The 23,201-nt window shown below is 45.8% G+C and overlaps 1 protein-coding gene across 8 annotated transcripts in view; it reads left to right on the forward strand.

Annotated features, from left to right (window-relative positions):
- Window positions 1-23,201, forward strand: part of LOC143422621 (uncharacterized) — a 458,375-nt gene that overhangs the window by 334,100 nt on the left and 101,074 nt on the right. For all 8 annotated transcript variants that reach the window (XM_076893399.1, XM_076893398.1, XM_076893405.1 and 5 more), the window contains one exon: window positions 11,639-11,748. In XM_076893399.1, the coding sequence (XP_076749514.1) occupies window positions 11,639-11,748 (110 nt within the window). The remainder of the gene's footprint in view (window positions 1-11,638; window positions 11,749-23,201) is intronic.

The following is a 23,201-nucleotide window of genomic DNA, read 5'->3' on the forward strand; positions in this document are numbered from 1 at the left end:
CAAATTTCACAATCGAGAGGATCACAGTAGAGTGTTATAATATTTAAGGAATTTGTAGAAATATCTACCTCTCGGTATGCAGCCAACAATGGGAATGTATTTTTAGATGTTATTTTTATTGTATGCTCAAGCCTTCCTGTTTTGACAGAATGTATTGAAAATAAACAGCGATTTGAAATTGAATCGGAGCAAATAAACGTTTCGTTGTTTGCTCAAGTGAAAAGGATTCTTGGTATAACATAACGATCCACGGTCGCGTGGTAGTGGCGGGGGGATACGTGTGTGCCGTAAAGACAACAGCGAAGCGACACTGTCTCAAATATGTTAAAAGTATTCGCAAAATATCGAATTCTCCAAATGATAACGAATCGTATGTTTCGATTTCATTTGTGGCCATTTACGTCGACGCGTTTCAAGGAAAGGCGAGAAACGTTTTGCGTACCCCATTTTGACCACTGCGTTGGTAAACCGCGAGTAAGGGTTACGAGGAAAATCGGGACTTGGCATTATTTCCATTTCAACGCGAAGGGATGCGTTAGCCTAGGACGCTCCGCGCAATATACTCGTCGCAGAAGACGCATTTGCTTGTACAAGCAACACTGCGGAAGTAGCGATATTGCCTCGCGCTCGACCGATGGAAGTAACATTTTTGAGGGCATCTACTTCCTGCGTGAAACGATACCGCTCGATGCAAGTGACAAAATTTAGCTTTCACAACCACGACTTTCTGCTCTTATTGAAAAAGAGATTGGCAATTTTATAACGGAGTATCGGAGCTGGAAACCGGGGACGCTTGTTGTTCTTAACATATCGACGTAAATGCTGTCCACAGACGTCCAATGGTTGGAATCGTAGACGCAAATGACAACTACAGACGTCCATCGATTAGAAAAAATTCAGGATCAGCATCAATGCGTTAAATGTCGACTCTCGAAGTTCATTCTTACTTATTTTTACGCGCATATATTATTCAACGATCCACACAATTACCATAAGTAAAAATATCGTCATAACTTCCCTCGTTCACTGTCCTCCACCTTGAATTCGTTTCGAATCCGCGTCCTGCGCGAGCACGTCGCTCCCTCTGCTTATTTTACAGATCCTAAAAAGCATCGCGTGGTGCTCCCAGCGAGGAACTTTGAAATTTTTGTTCCCCGGGTATTTCGGAATCAGCGTGGATTAAAAATTAAACGCGAGAGCCCGGTCGCGGTAATAAAAAAGCGGGGTTCTGGGCAGGGGACGGCAGGTGGAGAGGGCGAAGAGGACGGCGGCGATGAAAACGCAAAGGGGAATTAAAAATATAAGTGCTCTCTATAAAAGAAAGTCGGGATCGCGGGTAAAGGTAAGCCGCGGTCGTGGGAGTGGGACGGGTGCAGAAGGGGTTACCGCGAATAAATACGCGGGACGCACCGAAAATACGTTTTCGCGCGTCTCCACAAAGAACGCCGTGTCTCTCAATGGAACAGCCTGAACAGTTTTAAATTGCACCGCTAACGCCCTGATAAAAGGAATACCTCTGCAACGGAGCTCTTTTATTCCGTTGCAGAAAGTCTAAATACCATCCCACCCGTCCTGACTGTTATCGCAAAATAATATCCCGATGAGGAACGTATTCGAACAGAACGCATCGTTGGTGGATGTTTTTTTTTTTAAGAAGTTCGAAATCTGCAACCCAAATTCTGGCAACGAAATCAAACCAGACGCCCAACTCCAAATCGATTCGAAATATCGTCTCCATCGAACATTCTTTCGAATCGTTCCGCGGCTCGACTACAGCCACCGATCTGAAATCCGAAAAAATGATTGCGTCAAGATAAGAGAATAAAAATCGTTGGCTGAGCCGTGGCGATGATCGTTTCACCGTTGAATGGGACCAGACAACGGCCGGTCCGTTGATTAGGAACGCGTTAGCGCGGTGGAATGGAAAGATTCTTCTCGCGATGCCTCGCAGGAATGCATATCGCGCGCGGAATCCACCGTTTCCACACGCGCGGGATCGTATATTCATGTTTATTGCAACACGCGTTACGGTGGCCGTGTGCCGGCGCGCATCTGGAACGCGGAACGATGGCCCACTTCAGGAGTACGCCTGTTCGCTGCTCGAGCCGCTCGCGTGTCTACCCGCGCATTCATTCACGGAGAGCCTCTTCCGTGCACGTGCCTTTTTGTACGTTTAATTGCATAGATGCATCGTGAATGGAGTCGCTCGAGATACTCGACGCCGAGACGATCGATGCGCACCGCGTATACGTATGGAGATGGCGATGTCGAGAGACCTGAGAGATGCAACGTTCTAATCTATGCGGTGGAATAACGATTTTTACGTTAGCTATCCGAAGACGTGTATTTTCGAATATCTTGCAGTGCTACTTTTCAATTTTTATTATTGTTATTTTAGAATTAATCGTTTTTATATTTTTTACACTGACTTTTTACGTACACTACTGTCTTTACTTCTGAAAAGTTTCAATCATTACTATATTTCCCAACGATAGCAATTGTTAACAATATAACGATGCAATACTAATCTATTCACTATCAGCGTGTCGTCAGACCCTCTGATGAAACTAACTTCAAAGTTAACGAAACATAGGGATTTGAAAGCTTCGGGACAAGGCTTCCACCCAGAAAACTTTTCATTTTCAATGTAACATTACATTTTATCGACAAATACACCAAGAAGGCTTGCGAATTTTTTAACAAATAACAGCTGAGGATATAGCAGAAAGTGTCCTAATTATAACGCTTTTTGTTTCATCCAGATATCACAAACGGTTCCTGAGATACAGGCGTTTAAAGATTGAGCGGCCTGGGCGCTCGAAGTCATGAATGGGCGGGCGGCCATCTTTAAAAACTCGTAGTAAATAGTAAAACTATTGTTTACACTGATCAGCTGATCGCAGCTGATCCGCTTGAGGTAGGTCAGTGACACGTGCGAGTGAGACTTCCGAGTGTGCGACAAGGACGACAATAGAAAACTATTAAAAATTACCTTAGTCTTTACACGACGATATCTCGGGAACGGGAAGAGATATCGACGTGAAACAAAAACCATTTTAAAGGGGAAGGTTCTCCGCTGCCTACAAGCCTGGTTTCGTCAAAAAATAACTTGAAGCATAGGAACAGTGGTTCTTGAAAGTTTCATTAATTTTAATCCACTTTATTAAGATGTTTTAAAATGTTTTAATGCAGAAATGTGCAGTTTTAGGCAAATATATTTTATAATAATTATGTTAGTTATCATTGGAGTTGAATAAGTAAGTAACAAGGGCTGTAAAACATCTTCCATATCTGAAGTTGATTAGCAGAAGTTAATGAATGTGCTTCAATCCGAATGGTGAAGGCGCGAAACGCCCCTGGTCTTCAGGGAAAATAGGATCTGATTCCTGGTGAAGCGTCCAGTTAGTTTTTAGAAGAGAGTTAGTTGAATTTTGGAGATCGAGATTTTGAAGTAATGTCCGAAACTTTTTAAAAAAATTCTCAAAACTTTAGATATCGTTAAGGATCTTCGCTAACACTATTAACGCTTCTAATATCATCCGAGCTTTTAAAAAACATTTTAAAATTCCGCGTCCATTTGTAACAGCGATGTTATTTTCAAAAATGGAACACAAAACTGCTTCGACGGCCAATTTTGTACATCAAAGTAATATCGAAAAGTGTCGATATTTCGACAGTGTCCTTTCACGTATTTTCACCTTCCTCGTTATTTCACGATCCATTTTACCGAAGAAAATTACCTGTCCGTCCGCCAGCAAAAATATCGAATAGTAGCAACGAATGGATGTTCCCGCGTAACGCGGAATAGAGAATCATTCATTCCGGCCACCGCGACACGCGATATCCCCGCGTGGTGCTATTAAAATGTACATTCTACAGTCGAATATTTCATTATCCCATTTCGAGTTTCACCGTGAAATTTTATACGCGATATACGTGTATCGATTAAAATTTGTTACACCGCGAGCTTTTTCCCGGGGATATTAGGTTTCGCGCGGGCAGGAGCCAGCGCCGCCGCTATTTTGATCATAAGTTGTAATTTGATTTCCCTCGCTACGGGAAACTATAAAAAATTTTCCGAAACTTTGTTGCGATCGCGAATAAGCGAGTATCGCGTCAGGAATTTTCAGCGAACGACGTTTGACGGTGGTAACAGCGCTTGTTTGCGCGGCGAATTTCCCATTTTTTCTCCCCCCTTCTCGTATTATTTTCAATTCCCCGGAACGGAAATTTCGCGCTTCGAGGCCCGTCCATGGTCGACGATCGGACCCGAGTAAAACTTTCTGGGAGGCGAGCGTTTCTCCTCGGTTATCCGGATAATCGGTAATAATCCGGATAAAGTAAATACACCTAAAACCTGCTCCGTTTGATGCGGAATCGGACGAAAAAAGTTTCGTTCAGATCGGTCCAGTGGTTTCGAAGGTAATCGCGGATAAATCCACGCGCGTCGGTACACATTCGAACAGAGGGAAAGGAAAAATCGAACAAAGAAGCTCTACTCTTTTTTTTTTATCGATTAGAGATAGAGCTTTGCTTTTTATACATGCTAAGAATCGTATCTCCGGTCTTGTCATTTTCGACTTGAAACCTTTTCAAATACACCGAGGAATAATAAAAAATATTTTTCGCAAGTTCAGATAATATTCGAAGCGTAAAGATCATCAGTGAAGATTGTTAATCAAATCTTTTAAAGCACAAAATACGCGAACGTGAATAAATAGAAGAATAAAGAGCGAAACAATGGTTAGAAATCCCTTTATCCATCTACACACGTAGAACGTTACGTGCAATTCATATCCCTCGATTCAGAGTTCACGCAGCGATATCGTATTAAAGAACGCACCAAACAGTAGCCGCCATTCAAGCTTCAATCGTAAAAGGAAGCACCTACGAGTCGTTTCGTACAACCGTTCCGTTTTGTACATCTGTTTACGTTTTTTCACGGCAGGGACCACTTAAAGCGAAGGGGTAGTTTTTCCGTTCGGAAAACGGGTCAAGGGACCCGTATAGCCTCTTTCCCCGGTTTACGCATCGTTTTCATTATGCAGTCGTTAAGGTTCACTGCAGCCTTTTACAGGTCCTCGTATAAACCGCGCGTGTACTCGCGCGGCGAAACTTTTCGCCTCGGTTAAGGTTCTCGCAAGTTTTCTGCTTTCCCACTGTGCGTTTAATTTCCTTTATTTTTCGCTGCGAAACCGAAACTCTCGTCTCGTCGTCGCAGGTTACAACAATTAATGTTTAATCGACCAGGACAACTTTCAATTCCGATAATCCTTTACACTCTACAACGAGCTCGACGAAATCGCGTCCCTTGCGAGATGTTTCCTAAGAAAACGAACAAACCAATGCAGAGATCCGAATGCAGACATTCGATCCGCAGAGACTGAATCGCGGCCATTAATTATCCCTTCGCGAAGAATGACCAGTTCGAGCCGCCGCAAACGTAAGCGGAGCGGAGATGAAGATATTTGTAGAGAATAGGTAATTTCGACCAGTAATTACCCACCGCTGATAATTCCTTGATTGGTAACGGGAATTAGAGGTGGAATCTAATTATCTGGCATTATCGTTAAATCTGATCACTGACGGACAGTGGTCTCCAGCAGCAGCGGCCTGGCCTTGCCATGTTAAATCCCTAAAGCCAAAATCGATTTCGCCGGCACGTTGCCCACCGTCTAACCAACTACAATATCAACGAGCCTGCTCGAAAAGCAGCGCAAAAAGTCGCGCGTTTTATCCGTACGACCCCACGTCCCGCTTTTCACCCTCGTTCAGGGAGAATCGTCGACGAAAGAGGGCGAGGAGGAAACGCGACACACCTCGTTCCGCTTCGATGCGCTTTACTTAAGAATATTCAAGGGTGATATGAACCAGCGCGAGTAAAGAAGAACTGAAAGACGCGTGAGTTACTAACGAGTGATAATTACGCACTAAGGTTGCTTGAAATAATATTTGTAAGTACGACAGCTCGATCCCACCGCGGACGGTCGATTGAATTCCCGACCGGAATATGTTTCGACGTTAAACAAACGGATCTATAAATATCCGGCTTTCCAAATATCGTTGGTGTTTACAATTCGCGGATTTGCAGAATGCACGGACGACGGAAGCAGCCGGCGTTGCATCGAGATGCGCGCGTTGTTTGCGCGACAAACAATATGATTATTGCGAAATACCGGAACTTCGCGCTGGAACCGCCCACCGCCCCTTCCTGGCAGTTTTAATCAATTTCACTACTTTCTCTATTTCCACTAACGAGATCTCTCGATTTTGCGAACAATATTATCTTTCAGAAAGAATAAATTCGTTTTCGCGTGTAAGATCAAAGGTGGTTGTAAGAGAAAAATGAATAGCTTGCGTGTAAAACAATTTACAGGTTTAATATGTACGATTGCAATTAGTTCTAAATGGCGGAGAATTTTATTTCGTTCCATTGGAGACGCGATGGAACACGTGTCATACAAGACACATGAAATTACGCGCATTTCGAAAACGGTCTCGCCCAGCGCGTTCCACGGTATACCCTGGCAAACTAATCGCAACAACACCCCGTTAACCCGGCTGTATGAATATTAAACGGTTTTTGAGCTGTTGTACAATTGCCGCGTCCTCTGCGGGCTGTTAAGTGTACACGCTGCCAGGAAACCGTGTGCTTGTCTAGTATAATTAGCGTTGCAATTATGCACGCCAGCCGAGGAGTGACGGTTCGCTTTCTGAGACAGTGGGGAAGCCCAAAGGGACGCGGGCGAAATGCAACCGGCCGGCCAATCGCGAGTGCAGTATCGTGCGCGAGTATTGTTACCAATTAACCGCTCCCCGGGCGACGAACGCGATACAACCATTAAAACCGGCCGCGGTGTTCTCGTTAAACTTTTAACGGCGCAATGGAACGAAGATGAGCGATACAAAAATAGGTAGGAGTTACTGGCTCGCCACTAGCGCTCGATGTTACCGAGAGAACGCATCGTTTCGAGTTTGATTGTAATTCCAGAACAATTGGAGCACCGAATTTTCTTTTCGATTTAATCGCACGATCGACCAAAAAGCAGATAGTAAACTTCAACGCGTGGAATCGATATGAATGCCACAGAATTCTAGTTTTAAAGGCGATTAGTATTTTCGAGATTTGTCTGTGATCTTTAAGAAACTTAAGAATCATTGCATGTATTTGAGAATCCAGATGTTTTTTATCATCAGTTGGAAATCAGTTGGCGTACTCAGTTGCTCTGTACTGCGACTGAGGCAGTATGAAGGTATTCCTCGAACCTCTTCCGCGTTAACACGAAACCACCCCAATCGAGCGCACAGAACGCTCTGGTGGTTACGCGGAGAATCGTGCGCGTGCCACGATCAACGATGCAATTATGCGCACTCGTCAGCGACATGGCCGCCGTGGTAGCCGTCGAGAAGTTTCGCTTTCTGAGGTACAGAGGGTTAAGGAGGAAACTGTGAAACTCCGCCAGCCACCCCTTCCGAGGGGGATACGTGACGAGGTCGCGTAGCAGCCCCCGTGCTCGGTTAAGTACACTTTATTAAGCATGCCGTCTGTGCGTTGCAGCATCCATTTACGCGGTAAATGGAATTACAAACGCATCCACCCGCCGATCCCGAGGACCCTGAAGTTGACACCTTCCGCGCGGCTTACGCGTGCATGCGTTGAATCAACGATCGCGGAGACGTTACGGCTCTGTGTCTCCTCTGTGCGTTTGCTGGCGTTGCGTCGCAGTCTCGCGTGAAATTCCTCGACGCGTTCACGCGAAACGAGCGAGTTGAGGTCCTTGAACGATTACGACGGGGTTTCGTGGGAGTTACTGTCGATAGAGATGGAGAAAATCAGAGCGAAGTGATTCTAGATTTTCATTCAACGAAACTATAAACTTCGTCATTTAAATATTTACACTCGTAAACAATTACCACTCTGAATAACTGATAAATTTCCATAATCTATTGCAACCTCGGAGAGAAGGAGTTTTGGTACCAGGCGACCCAATATTCGACTAGAAGCCCGATTGGATCACGAATTCATGCGTCTGTCAGCGATCGAAAGTTGGCCCCATAGTTGGCGAAACGAACTATAATTGGTGAGCGAGGATGGCGCGGAGGAGCCACCGCCGCGAGGGTTGGGAATGAAAATTCCGCGGCGCCAGGGCTGAATTCAGAGCCCCGGTCGAGCGAATTATCCGCGTGGGACGCGAGGCGCGGCTCGTTTATCAAATTCTCTCTCGGTATGCGCCGCATCAAAGACAGAGCCGTTGATTTATTAAATTGCGGCCGGATGAAACCGTGGCTGCACCTCCTCGCCGCGGAAAGAGGAATCTATTATATTAACGGCGGATTCGACGTCGCGAGCGACGCCGTCTGCGTCGTCAGACGCCGTCGCCGTTACCCAAGTTCGCTCGCGGGACAAAATTATTAAACTTCGGTGTGTACACATTTATCTTCCGTCCGATGTCTGCGACTTCTTCCGATAAATACGACCCCTTCTGTCGAGGCTAATGAAAAGAGACTTATTTATCTCTTCGAGCGCTACCACGCTGGTACCACTGACTACCGTTTTGGTGCCATGCGGAGTTGAGAAGTGAGGGGTAGGAGAATGGTTGCAGCTCTGATTGACTGTAGGCTCTGTTATTTTTAGCTCTGTGCAATGACTATTATGGGTTCAATTTGCAGTTCTGACAATTAAATAAGAAATAACGAGAAAGACCAGTAGGTCACGAAAGTAGACGACCAAAAATTCGAATTTTTAAAAGGATAGTCAACGATGTAACTGAGTAACTGAAAGATATACATATAGCCAACGATCGAGCGTACGAGTAAAGTTTTAGTCGAGAACCCTGGTGGAGACGTCGTAATGGTATGCGTTACAAGCCCGTATATCCAAACTTCCACGAGACGTGTGGCTTCTGCCTACACAAATTGTCCCATTACGGATCTGCGAGCGACTGGACAAGTTTGCCTGTGTGCGGGTTCCGGTTGGCCATGCTTGAATTAAAATGTTTTCGAACGTGGCGGTTAAACAAGGCTTACCATTAAGACAGCTCGGATCTGGTAAACAACTGGTTACGGTGGTAACAACGGTGTCCCGTCTCGAGACAATTGTTCGCATCTGTACGGAAAGTTCGCCAACCGGATATTTGGTTTCCGTTGCGGTCGAAAATTTCATTGGCAAAATTTATGGTTCACGTCCTCGAGAGACTCGAATTTCGAGTTTTCATACTGCGACCCTTGAGAACGAGACGCAAACAACGATTATACAGAGTAATTGTTAGATCGAGTCATCCTAATATTCTTTTGAAATAAAGTAGCGCAAATTTTGCAACGTATCTCGTGATCCTTCATCGAATTTCCGCAACACCAAAAGTAAAACGCGAGTACGCGCGCACCAAGTGTGTCGCTGTCCGTCGAAGTTGATGAAAACCGACTTGTTTACCTCATCGCCGTGTGTCACTAACTTCCAGGACAAAAAAGAAAGAAGTTGGAGGTAAAAGGTAGAGCCGCGTGCACTTACCTTCTCCGCGAGAGGGTTCTTTTATTTTAAAGCGCGGAAAGTTTCGCCACGATCCAAACTCACCCCTTCGTTCGTTCGTCCGAGCACCGAAACGGGCATCCGTTGCGGGATGTTTGCGCTGGTACAGAGAGTACGATCAACGTAGACGCTCGTCGCGTTGATTGTTGAGAGAACGTGAAATTGGATTTCTCCTGGTTGGTGGTCTTGGGCTTACGTGAGATCTTCCCGCGTGTGGGAGTATCCTGCGGGATATGGGGATTAGGATCCTTAACAATGGATGACAAAAAAAAGAAAGTTTTTGTCGGATTCTTTTTCAGCCTCATCTTCTGGAATGGCTTCAGCGTGGAAAAAAAAGAAAAAATAATACGCGCGGAGGATGAGCTCGATCAGATAACGGGGAAACGTGCCCCTCGGGGGTTGAAGTTTTAAATGTAAAATCCCATAAGTACAGCTCTGTCGCTACTTCAAATTATCTGGCGAAGTTGTTCAATTATTTACTCGGTTCTCTTCTCTTGAAGTTATTAGCGTGTCCTTTACGTCCAGAATTATTTAGTTACTAGTTTCGTCGACCTTTTTTCTCATTTGGAAACGTGTTTCATGCTTTTTTTATTTGCTTCCGTTTAAATGTAATATATAATAAGCGAGAGAATTCAGTGAACACATTTATGTCTCGCAATAAAACGCAAAACGTGAATCTATGCATTTTTAACATCTAATCCCATCTACGCAATTTAGTTTAGAGCATAAACAACAGCGAACATTCATTAATACCCCATCTTAAATTGAACCTGCCCGGAAATTACCCCGATTCATTTATTCGACAAAATTACCGACTATCCGCTTCGTTCTTCGAGCCTAACAATTACTCCGCGCAGTTCCTTCCGTTTCAAGCTGTACCTCCTATCTCGAGGTAAAGGTAGAGAAAGAGAGAAAAAAAAAAAGGAACGACGTCCATACAAATAGCCAGAGACGTCTCCGACACCGGGCCGGTGTCGGTGATAATTAAATCCTAAACGAGGCGAGCCCTCCTCTCCCTTGGCATCTAAAAATAAAGCAGAACTCTCCGCGCCTAGCAGAAGACTCCGGACGACCGGTGTTCTTGGAACAATCATTAATTAGATACGCCATGAAACAAGGATGAAAGAGGAAGCTGGCCAGATACGGTGGAAGACGAGCGCAGGTGGTGTTGGGCCAGCGACGGCCATTGAGCGCCGGCCAGGGAAACGAGCAGGATAGGAGAGAAGGGGACGTATCTCCTTGAAAGTAAATCGGAGGAGTAGGTCTGCTCCTCGGCCGGAAATGAGGCTTGCCAAGCACAATCTCCGGTCGGACGGGGCCCTCTCCGTTTTGTTCTTTGCGATGTGTCCGCCATAATTGAAAATGTCCATTCTCCAACCTTATTGTCTCGTTGGATACAATGGTCCCGTGAATGGTCACAGTCGAGGGAAAACTCGCGTTTATAGTTGGCGTGCCACGCGGTTCGTCGCGGTTCCATGCAAATCTATCTACTCGTGGCTATGCCCGAATTACCTGTTGTCCTCAACGGAAACGTATTCTTCTTCTCGATGGCGATTATTGTAGCTCTCGACGCGGGGGTGCTCGTTGCGAGCATTGCGACTTTGTCAGAGGTTCGATGTTGAAAAAGATTGCGATGTTTTTGGTTCTCGAACAGGAGAAGCGTCATCGTGTCACTCAAACGGTGAAGAATAAAAATACAGTTTTTGTTTTACACCGTTCATTACGCTCGTCTCGCGTTACTTCTATCCCCAGTCTCTCCTCTGTCCTATCCGTCGGTCGGTAATCGCAAAAAAGGACGCGACAGACGATCAATCTTCCGTAAGTCGAAGCCTCTGACAAACACTATCGTGCGAGGAGGATGGCTCGCGTGGAGGCGAGATGTCTCGCGGTGCGTCGCAAGAAATCGTCGATCGGGAATCTCGAAACATCGAGATCGACGCGCGCGTAATAGCTCCATCGTCGGTGGACGAGAAGAGGAGAGTGAACGGGTTTCTTGCGCCGCTTTGGCATTATGTGGTTTTTCGTCGCGCCAGGGCATGTCTCGATTTATCAGGATGCGACGATGCGCGTGGAGTAACGATGGTGGCTTATAGATCTGCTCTGTGGTTTCAGGTAGCAGCGAGGAGTCAAGACCTGGCGGAGGGGATCCTGGAAAGTTGGGAGTGAAGAAACCAAGACCGAAGGCTTCGTCGCCCAACCGACAGGGACCACAGCAATGCCAGGTAAAATTCTAACACCTGCGATGTAGACTAATTTCTAGTTAACCTAGAAAGAGAAAAGACATCGGTCCAGCAAAATACCTGTTAACCTGTCCTTCGAACGAGTACTGGAATCGCAGAATGCTTCGAAGTCGAAATAACGATCACAGTTTTGTTTCGATGTCTCGAGCGTAAAAGATGTCGTTCCACGGTCGAACTGACGCGGCGGGGTAGGGATAAGGGGGGACGAGAGCTCGAAACGGGCTTTAACGCCAGAGTTGAATCGACGCCCGGTCCGATGAACGTCCCCGATGCGACGCTCGTTTGGCAATTTTATTAACTCGTCAGGGCCGTCCGCAAAGTGAATTTTCAGTGAAATCACGGAGCACGGAGGAACAGTTCATTAGCGACACGCGGACGATCGAATTAGAAGCTCGATCGATAGCCAGCGAAGTGTGCTCACGGAACCACAAGTCCACAAAATCTAGCTTACCGCGCCCCTGCCCTTTATTCTTCTCGTTCCACGGTTTTGTCCTTTTTTTTTTTTTTTACTCCGCCATTGTTCCACCGGCTCCTCGGTTTTTATCGTTCTTATTTCCCTTGGTATTGTATCCTTCCTTCTTTTTTCTCCCGTTTACGATACTTACAGTACTCCCGCGTTCTGCGATGCCATCTTCTTTTTCTCCTTCCTTTTTTTACCTTCTCTGTGGTTTTAGTATCTCGGTGCGCTTGTTATTCCAAGTTTGCAGTTTTTCTGGTTCGCACACAATACGAGGTAGCGATTCTTAATGCGTCTGTGCAAACGTACGAAACAATGCTACGCTCTTTTTTCGTCGTGAAACATTTTCATACCGATAGTCCAATAATTCGAACAACCGCGCGCTGTCCTCGTTTAACTCCAGCGTGGAAGGTGGTTCGAATTATACGCTATCACGCAGTTTTGCGCGAATTGTACACTGTCACAGAGTCTCTACGCACTTTTGTACGTTACGTTTTCGATATTATTCTAAATACAAGTTTAAGGTATTTTTATTTTCTAGATAATAATTGCAGAACGCGATACTCGTTCCTAGTACTAATTATTACTATACATTCTTGTATTTTGTAAAACGGAACGCAGCTGTGGTATTTCGGGGTTGGAGATATACGTATCTGTATAATAACCGAATTAGGTCAGAAGTTCAAGGCCGCTTCAGTACCATCTACATCGTTAGTCACATCCGATTTAATTTCTGTTCGCAATTCGAGAACAAAGTTAAGAGAAATATTGAATCGAGAGATCTCATAATCTGCAATTCAGTTCTATTTATTGCTTCCAACTTCGATTAATATCGATCGGAATGATTCATTCTCTTGCTATTCGTTTGTGCACAAGAACCATACATACTTAACTTTGCTATATCACCAAATGAATATTATACGAATTTATTATCTCTAATTTTAATAATTTCTACATAAAATGGAAATTTGTAATTGCATATATTTTATCGCAATTGTTCGATAATTTTCGAAATAATTCATGAACTACGAAATATTAGAACTCTTTAAAGGGACGGATTTTCGTTTGTACACAAGCACGCGGTAATTAAAAATTGCAGTCGCTAAAATTTTGCCTTTCAACATCGAACGCCAAAAATAATTACGCCGCGACTACGAGATAATTTAATTAAGTCTGTTAATGTCGCAAAAGCTTGGCATAAATTGTTAAATTCTTGAATGTTTCAATTCACGGATGCGACTCCAGGACAAATATTTCATGCGTTCGTGTTCCACGTCTCGTGCACGTTAATAATTAAAATACGCTCGCTGCGTACGAAGCGGGTAACGTAAACTGATTTTCAAACGCAGCTATCCCGGCCAAAGCATTTCATTTTACCTTCTGAAGCAAGATATTTACGTGATGTTAAAACGGGAACTCGGAGTACGCTATACATCCAATTAAACGTTGTTTCTTAAACGTGGACTGATTTTAACGCGAATACGCATAGTAGATGTAACGTTTCGTGGAACCATCCCCTGAACATTTCAATTACCGTTTTAGATTGACTATAATTACTTAAATGGAAATAGTGCTCCAAATCGATACCAATTTTTTTAATAAATACTTAACATCGACATCGTTTAACTACATACATTATTGGAAATAGTTATTGTTTCACAATATTATACCATATTTATCACTCACTTTGACCAAGAAGCATATTTAATCGCTCATTTTTATCAATCACATTGCGAGAAAGAGAATGTCATTTGTACAATAATATTGTAAATTACATGGGAATTTATTTCATTAACCGGAATCGTCAATTTGGTCGCGATAAAGGAACGAATGCATGAATTATTACGAAAGATCGAAATTATCTTTCGCTCGAAAAACGATGTAACGCTGTTGCACGCCGAGAGCATTCGTTTCTACGCTTCCGCGTGATCGGGACGCGCGATGCGCGTGTGCACGCGTGACCCAGGTAGTCGGAGAACGACGGACCCACGTTCCTCTATCGATACTGGACTGTTTATGCAGGCGAGCTTGCAGTTCGGCCAAACTGCACTCCGCACACACGTGGCCACGCGAACGCGTGTAGGTGCGCACACAACCGCGCTCCACCAACACCGTGGACAATGTGTTACTTGGAAAGGCTGTTGAATATTCAGGCGGCGCGATCCTCGAGCAACCATGGGAACACGCCGCCTTGTCGAGCGTAACACACGAACGCAATATCTCTTCGCGTAACCGAGCGGCGTGGTTGCGTCGAGGACCATTTAAGGGCTGCGTATGGGGTTACTTTTTCCTTTTTCATCTCGCAACGCTTCGGTTACATCACACGCGTGTCACAGGGTTACTGTCTTTTATTAGCAGAGAGGGTTTGTTTCGGGGGATGACGCGTCGCGAGCGTAGCTTCAGGCAATCGTGAGATCCATTCGTTTAGAAATATATCCAGAATCTAACACGAATACCACACGCAATTAATACATCTTTTGAAATTGTTATTACTAAAAGAATAAGAATCCTCATCTTCTTAAATTAACACTTTGCGCTCGAACGGCGACTCTCACGTGCCATAATATTTCGCGTGGCAATTCGAGCAGCTGTATTTACGCTGAATTTCGTTATCTCCAGTTGATAAATACGAAGTATTGGTTCGTGAATAGATCCCTTAGGCTGTTTATGTCTTCGGTTGGAAAGTGACATTGTGACGTAAAATTCCTCTACGACTGTAGTCCTGAATACGATGTGTCGAGCGTTAGTACAGTTTCGATGGTCGTAGCGAGCACATTTGTCGCGAAATTTTGCACCACTCGTTCGAAAGTTTCAAGGCGAGTTTGATTTTGAATTGATCATGATTAAATTGGTGGTAGAGCAAGTGTAAACAGTAATGACGTATCGGGTGTGAGAAATCGAAAAATTAGTGTAATAGACAGTGAATTCGGAAGTAGCAGCGATGACCCACAAGGTCCTGGCAACTCAGAATGCCCTGGTAAGTGTTTTGTATAATATCCCACCAATCACCACTACAGAACTTGAATTTCGATAATTATCTTTTTCAAAATGTAAACTTTAAAATTGTCTCGAGTTGCAGAGCCGCTTGACCAAAAAAGTCGTCGAGCACAAAGGGTTAAGCTTCGAAGCGTACATTAAAATATAATGAATTTAAAGTGAGAGAAGAGAGTAGCAATGCAAAGTGGAAATTATCATTCTTTAAAAGTTTGAAAACAAAATAAATTCACGTTCAATCGTTTGAAACAAATTGACGCATCGCCATCTCTTCTTTTGCCCCTCGAACTATAAAAAGTCAGTAGAATCGAGAGTTCAACCCTCCTGTGTCCTCCATCTGGCATCTTCGGCTCCGTTACCGTCTTCGATAGCCGGGAAACGAAGAGGCCACGAAATTACGGGCATGCCTTGTTACGTAATTAAATGATGGCCTGGCCGACTTGTTGACAAGCCCCGGCGATGTATCGAGTTAGCGACGAATTAAGCCGGTCCTCCAAGGCTCGATTATGGCTCGGATATCGGCACAAAGATCCGCCAAGGAGAAGGAGATGGCGGCCCCCAAGAGAAGTGGCCACGGCTCCTGCTTCCTGCTTCGAGACGCCGGGGGTCCCGTAATTTTACGGGAAATTAATAGTTACTGGTTGCACGGGGATCGTGAAAACTGGCGACTCGCTTCCTCGTAACCGGCTTTATCCGTAAATTATCGGCAACTCGTCGTTCAACGTTTTGATACTTTTAATTGACGGCTCGTTTCGGACGATGTTCGTGAAACTTCTCCATCCTCGAGATCCTACGGTTTTATCGATTAGCAAGTTTCGAGAATTCATGCCTCGTAATAACTTTTTAATCGTTGCGAGAAATTGCTGAAAATTTCTACGAGGCAACGCAAGCGTTCTTGGCCTCCGTTGTTCCACGCCGCGTAATTATCGCGCACAAGGAAGCGTACAAATTCTTGTTTGCGCGGCAGCCCCCCGCGTTCATTGTCGAAGGGACAATGTAACGAATCCTCGAACAGGGTGCGCGAAGATCACAGGCGAGTCGAAGATAATTCGAGCGATCGCATCGAGAGCCAGCGCGCGCACGTGTTCCGGTGGTCGACTCTTGGTAATCTGAAAGCGAGGAACACGGGGCACAATGGGGCTAAACCGATTGAACCGGGGCGAAATCTGATGGCATTCCTTCTCGTGCGCCCAGCCCGCCAGTCTCTCTCTTCTCGTTCCCTCTGTATCTCATTTTCCTCGGGTATTTCCCTCTTTTCCCTCGTGCATGCACCCCTCCAGCGCGCAACCACCCTTCAATCCAATAACATCGTGGAAGGGTTTTCGAGGGTCGTTGACCCCGTCCTGCGATTATCCTTTCGCGATTCGAGCACGTCGGAATCGAAGCTCTTGGAGGCTGCCACGGGACGTGTTAGCCCCGACGATCGGCTGATAACCGAGCAGCTCTTTCACCGGGCATCAGCGATCCGTTTCACGAGTTATGGGACGTTGAAGCGTGCTGCGCGTGGGCCATGCGGGTCGTTAAGTTAATTAATTGGCCGGAGGCTTACCGGTTGTCTCGCCTGCTACGCGTTACGTGGCTTCTGGGGAGAACACTCGCGAGCTCGATCCACCGATGGTCGACCGGTAAGATGGAAGGAGGCTACTCCTGGCTGATCGATGAACTGGCCCATCTGAATTTATGGAGATTTCAGCCACCCTCCCGTACTGGCGACCGAAGAGAGCGTAAGAGTACGACTTCCTCGTCTACAAATTTATATCTGATTAAACAGTCGCTGTGAGAAAAGAATTTTCATTTGATTTAACTATTCTTGCGCCGTTCGCATCTTAAATGCATCGTTTGGATTAGTTGGATTACTTGAATTCCAGTTTCTTTGATCTAATGCCGTACGTTTGCTTATATTGTATGAATGCAACTGTTTAGATCATCGACTGTTCGACGCTTTCATCGACAAGACTATTACAACAGAAATTACTATATTACTAATATTAGGTAGGTAACGTTCACTGTGTTACGTGATCACGTTTGAACCCGAAATTTTCGTCGCTCCCTCCCGTACGTCCCTCGCCTAACCAAAAACGGAGGCATCAACGATTCCTTTCTCTCCTGCACGCGCGCCATCCCCGTCCCTCGAGCCAGTCTTAAGTGACACAGACTCGCATTCCCGCGCCGGTAATTCCATAATTCCCCATTTGAAAAGGAACTCGAAACGTAGCCCGAGCGAACGCGAGTGACTCGACGCGATTGTCGTACGTCCTCACAATAAGGGCTTCAAGTAGCGTCGCGACGTCGGCCGTCTCCTTTTACTCGAGGAGCGTATCCCGTTCGCGGCCCCGACGTCGACTCGAGGCGCTCCACTCGCGAATAATATTCTAAAACGACGCCAAGGCGGCTCACTTCTGTGTCTCCGCAGCAACAACAGCAAGCAGCGAGCAACCAACCAACCAACCAGCCGAGGCTGACTCGGTCATTATTTACGGGGGCGCGAGTTTCTCGTCTGCTTGCCGGCTGCTAGTAATAAGATGCACTTCTTTAAAGGACTTCGTCTGCCCGGAAGCAACAAATTGCGTCGCCCATACCCCGCGCCACTCACCCTCCGCCACCCACCAGTCCTCCTTTACGTTCCCAGCGACTCAGAGGGACGCTCGTCGAGACGACCGTGGTTAACCGGAACAAACGTTAACCGGATGGAGCTGTGGCCGCGTTTTGCGCGGCAACCAGGGAGGGGTGGTTTCGGATTAACAAGGTAAACCTTGCTTTCGGGGGATGTATCGATGTTTCGAGGCTGCGTGTTGACCCTTTTGTTGTTTTTTTTCTGTTTGCTTTTTGGATTTCGCTGGAACCGGTCTCTGCTGAAGCAGAGAATGGAATAGGGTGGTCGAACACGCGGAGAGTCGAGGCTGCGGGGGTGGTTTGGCTAAAGGATTTTTTTTGGGGGGATACGCGTGTCAGTTTGTCGGAAAGGGAATGGAATGGAAATTCTGACAGAGATTTTCGTTAGCTCTGCTCGACGCCGCCGGGGGTTTGCCAAGTATTCCACGATACGATTTAAAAAGGTGCAGCGATTGTTGTTTGAACAGAAACGTGTTTTAAATATAATACTTTAAAATACACGAATATCATTTTTCCCAAACGCACGAAATATTAATCGAGCCGATCAACCAAAAGAACGACAATAGAAATCCCAAAAGAATCTTCATCCCCGTTTCAGCCGCCTATTTCGAGGGTGGCGGGAACAAACGTTAACCGAATCGATCGTCAGACAATGTGCCTCTCAGACCACGAATCGCCGGTTTTCGTTACCGTCATCTAACTTCATCCATCGACTCTCTCTCTCTCTCTTTCTCCCTTCGCCTCGTCCCTCGCTCCTTGTTAGCCATGAAGCTTCACCCCTAACGAAGTATCAATGTTACCACCGACGGATTACGTATTCAGGAGCGGCGGTGCTCGGTGTACATTGGCGGGTTTGGCAACGCGGACACGGAAGAGCCTGCTGCAGCAGACGTGCAGGGTTGATACGGGGACTTGGTGTAGATAGCGGTCTGGGCGGCGAGAGGGGTGTGGGTGGCGTGGCTGCTGGTGGCGGCAGAGGGATCCAGAAAGGCCAGGAGTAATGATGTTTGTTTAGCTCTCGAGGAAGGACCGTTAACGGGGCTGGAAGATACGGGTTTTGGCGCGAAGATGATGGCTAAGGGACGGAACGACCAGTCGGTGTAGGTGGCCCGTTGAAACGTTACTCCGTTCTTCTTGCTCCCGCGTCCGTCGTCCCCCACGTTCTTGCTCCCGCCCTCTCTGTCCCTCTTTTTCGCTCGACTGTATCTTCCGACCGTGCTCTCTCGCTTCGTAAATTGAAACTCCAGTGTGTTTGAGTCCGTGGATCTGCAGCTTCTTACGAGTTGGGCTAGGCAAATTAGATTTTCTGCTTCGGGGCAGGGAGCACGATCCTCACGGCTATCCCCTCTTCCCTCTGTACTCGTTTACGTAAGAACGTGGGGAAAATGTGACGAGTAATATGGATGCGATAATTAGTCAAGGATGCTCCAATTACAGTTTGATCATTTTATAATACGTGGTCCAGAGTCATATATTGGTCATCCTCGTATAATTGTCTACAAGTATAATCATCGAATACCGATCGATCGTTAATTTATACGTGTCGTTAATGTTTGCTAGCTACCGTAGTTAGAAACGGAGCTAAGCGTCTGGATATTTATCAGGGGGTGGCGTACTTCCGCGGAGTATCAGAACTCCACTAGTCGTCTGGTTCTCCGTTGCTGGCTCGCGGAAAACCAGTAAATTTCACGGCTGAAGTATCAGCGATCGCTGAGTCGACAGTTTATCCTTTCTTCCCGTTCCATTAGGAAAACGGAAGTTTCCGGCTCGGAACGGCTAAAGAGGGTGGGAAAAGTTGAGTCGAGGTCGAACTGGGGGGGCGCGCGCGACTTATTTGCGTCCCCGTCCCACCCTTAGCTGGGGTTGCTCGATCGAGCCGAGTCGAAGCCGACGAAAATAACACCGGGACGAAAAGCGGGAAGAATTTTTCCGATAATGGGGCCGAGAATCGCGGGAATCCGGCTCGCGACGCCACGTGCTCGCCGCAGCTGCATTGGAAATTAATTTCAACTTAACGACGCGAAACCCCGCGTCGGCGTATGCGCGGATTCCCGATGCGTTACGAGCTTTTGATGCCCGCGGCTTTCCAACGGGAAAGAATAAGGCGAATCGCCGGAATTCGAGCGGTGAGCTTTCACACGCTGGAATTTCGCGATTACAATTTATTAGTATTATTAGTAAACTTTCGATGGAAAATGCTTATTATCACATATGGTGTTACGAATGTCTTGTGTAAGAAAGATCTGAAAGCTACGATTAAAACAGATTTATTTCACTAATGTATTACATAACTTTCACCTTATTAACTATAAATGAAAAATATGACAGTTTTAAGTAACGTAGCAAGTTTAAAACGAACTGAGTTTATGGAAAATTTATTTTTGCAATTGAGCGTTCGCTTGCATCTGATAATATAATTACAAGGACGAAATATTGTATGATAACGAAAGTAGAAATGCAAGTCGAATAGTTGCTCTTTCGGTAGCATAATTACGATACAATTACATGCGCTACTTTTCCTCAATGGAAACCGCTCTTTAGTTGGTATTTTACGGGTCGCTCTAGATAAGCTTGACATAAATATTCCTGACCATTCATCTAAACGTGCATTCATTTACATCCATAAGTACAGTCCTATTCACGTGCAAATTATTTTTCACATATTTCCTTTCAAACCCTTTCGCTGAATCTGCTTTAGAAGTATGAATTATACAGGCTTCATTGGTACAGAACAACCGAATATGCAAATATTCAGCTACTTTATAACATCACGTCGATGCGTATGAAGTAACTCGTTACGTGGCTAGCGTAAACATTTCTTGATTTTGCTTCATCAGAGCATGCTAACATTCTATTGCAAACGCGCAAACGTCTACAAGTAACTGCAAGTAATCTTCATTAAATAAAACAAACAGTTTTTCCTAGAATGCAAATATATAAAAGTGAAATAAAAGTCCATCACTGTCCAAGTCCAAATAAAATAAATATCATGCTTATCGCACATCTACTTGTTTCTCTTGAACAACTCGCCACCGCAGTGGACTCCGCGATCATTCAGAATTCACGAAAATTCAGAATTCACCCCCAGAGGAGGGGTGGCCGCGAAAGTTGGAGCGCGACAACGGGCATAAAGAAAAGCTCGGAAGGCGGGTTTGGGGACACGGATGAATTTGATCAGAAACGCCGTTCGTTCCACGGCGAATTTGAGCCGCGGAATTTCGCACGATATTCGCACGGCGGCAAATTCGACGCCAATTCCGGCTATTCTTGCGCGGCCCGTGGGACTTTCAAATGGAACAGCGGCCGTGTACGCGCGCGGGGGCCCCATCCCCCTCAGCCTCCGGCTTCCTGAAATAGTTGCTGAAATAGTATACGCCCCTGCGCGAGTAATAAACCCAATTCCACATACTTAACAGGCATACCATCGTCGACACCCTCGACCGCGTCTTCGTCGTGGCTCCGCTGTTAACACGCGAAATGCCGTGCCCGGCGTCCCGCGTTAATTAGGAATTTTCGTTGAACAGGCGCCAGCCTTTTGTGCTCGCCCCGCGGACCGTGGATTTCGTTTCGAGGAATTACTTTCGAAACCGATGCTCTCGATTGTGGAATTGTGTTTCGTTGAATGTTCCACCGCGGTCGAAAGGGTCGAAGGTTTCTTGTTTCTCTGTCGAAATGTTGATGATCCGAGCATACGTACGAGTTCCTCTGTTATCTAATGCGATTTCTATTATTATCGAAACGAATACGTCGAAAGGGGATTAAGATAAAGTTCCTCGACGACCGTGGTCCTGACACGTCTAGCGTTGGTATAGTTTCGACGACCGTAGCGAGTACACGTGCCGCGTAGTTCTGCATTGCTCGTATTAAAATTTCAAAGTCTTATACAAAATGGAAAGCAGCAATGAGATTAACCCGAACGAAGGTGAGTTTGATTTCGAATTGATCGGAAGCTTATCTATCTGCGATGAAATTGGTGGTAGAACAAGTGCGCGAACAGTGATGAAGATAGCGACGTATCCATCGAAACAAGGGAGGAGACGCGAGAAAGAGATCGCAATAACAGATGTTGGGCGATGTGGACCACCCTGACGTATGGTAAACGTGGTCGTGGAAACGCCGCGTAGAACGTGGCGCAATGGTATCTTTATCGACGTCCTAATGTCCGTCGTAAAGCGCGTCCGGGCCGGTTTACGACGGGCACGCGTGGTAATTGAAAACCATGTCCAGTCTCCGGCCTGTTTCACGCGCTCGTAATGAACCGTTCGGAATGCAGGACAGCCCGTGGCGAATTGCGAACACTCGCGCGATACGGGTCACGATTACCGTGCATTAAAAACACGGGGCTCGATCGGAGCCCGTTACACTTGATTCGTCGTCGTTCGTCGATCGCGACGCCATTACAGCGGCGTCTGTCCTTCTGTCTAGCTCGTTCTCGAGCGAAAGTTCGTTCAATCGATCATGTCTCGCGTGATTATTCCTGTTGTTACACTTTTATGCTGAGAATTATTCGTGATTCAGCTGGAAGATGACAGAGGAGGATCTTTTATTCTACAGTAGTAATGTGAGGCTTCTTGGATACTCGCCACTAGAGGAACAGCAATCTTAATATACATAATGCAGTGTTACACCAAGTAGACAAAGTAGAACGTACATGCTTTCGTAAAAATCCAAGTTACAAAAGGAATATTTGTAACTTTTATCTAGCTATTTTCGAATTCGTAAATCCGCACGTTTGTGTTTTATCGAGAGCACAAGTCGGACCAAGACGTGCTTGCGAAATTCTCTGCTCTTCATTAATACGTAATGAATTTTTGAACGAAACACGAACAATACATACATTTTATGGCGCATTCGTGTAAACGCGTTTTACATGTCACGCTATGCACGAGCACAGCGGAAAATTCGAATCATCCAAGTGGCTCTCAAACGTGCCGGTGTTATTTTACCAAATTCCGTCACGATCGCGCGTCCTGCGCTTTTTACGTTCGAGCGTTTCTGTAATATTTCGCGCAAAGCGACGTTTGCGCGAACAGCGGCCCAGGGAGGGGAATAGAAGCGTGACTCTGCATATTTATCTTGGTGCGTAAAAAACACAGGAAGCGGAGGGTATTTTTGGAACGCAGTCATTAATGGATGCTAGGAAATGCGTGTACGCGAACACGCAACAGCGCTGTCTACGTCAAGCACATTCGCACTGTTGGCAGTAACATATGTCAAATGTTAGCCACCGCTGAAAGTGTGCGCGCCATGGGTTGCTAATGGCCGAATTGTAGGTTCGCTGAAACTGCGTTTTACTCGTGTGTCAACTATTTTCAATGCACGCCGGAAAATCGTTTCGTTAGAGCTCGGTTCAACTTTCCTTCTTTACTGT

Source organism: Xylocopa sonorina, chromosome 4 (genome assembly GCF_050948175.1).
Source record: "Xylocopa sonorina isolate GNS202 chromosome 4, iyXylSono1_principal, whole genome shotgun sequence".
Lineage (NCBI taxonomy): Eukaryota > Metazoa > Arthropoda > Insecta > Hymenoptera > Apidae > Xylocopa > Xylocopa sonorina.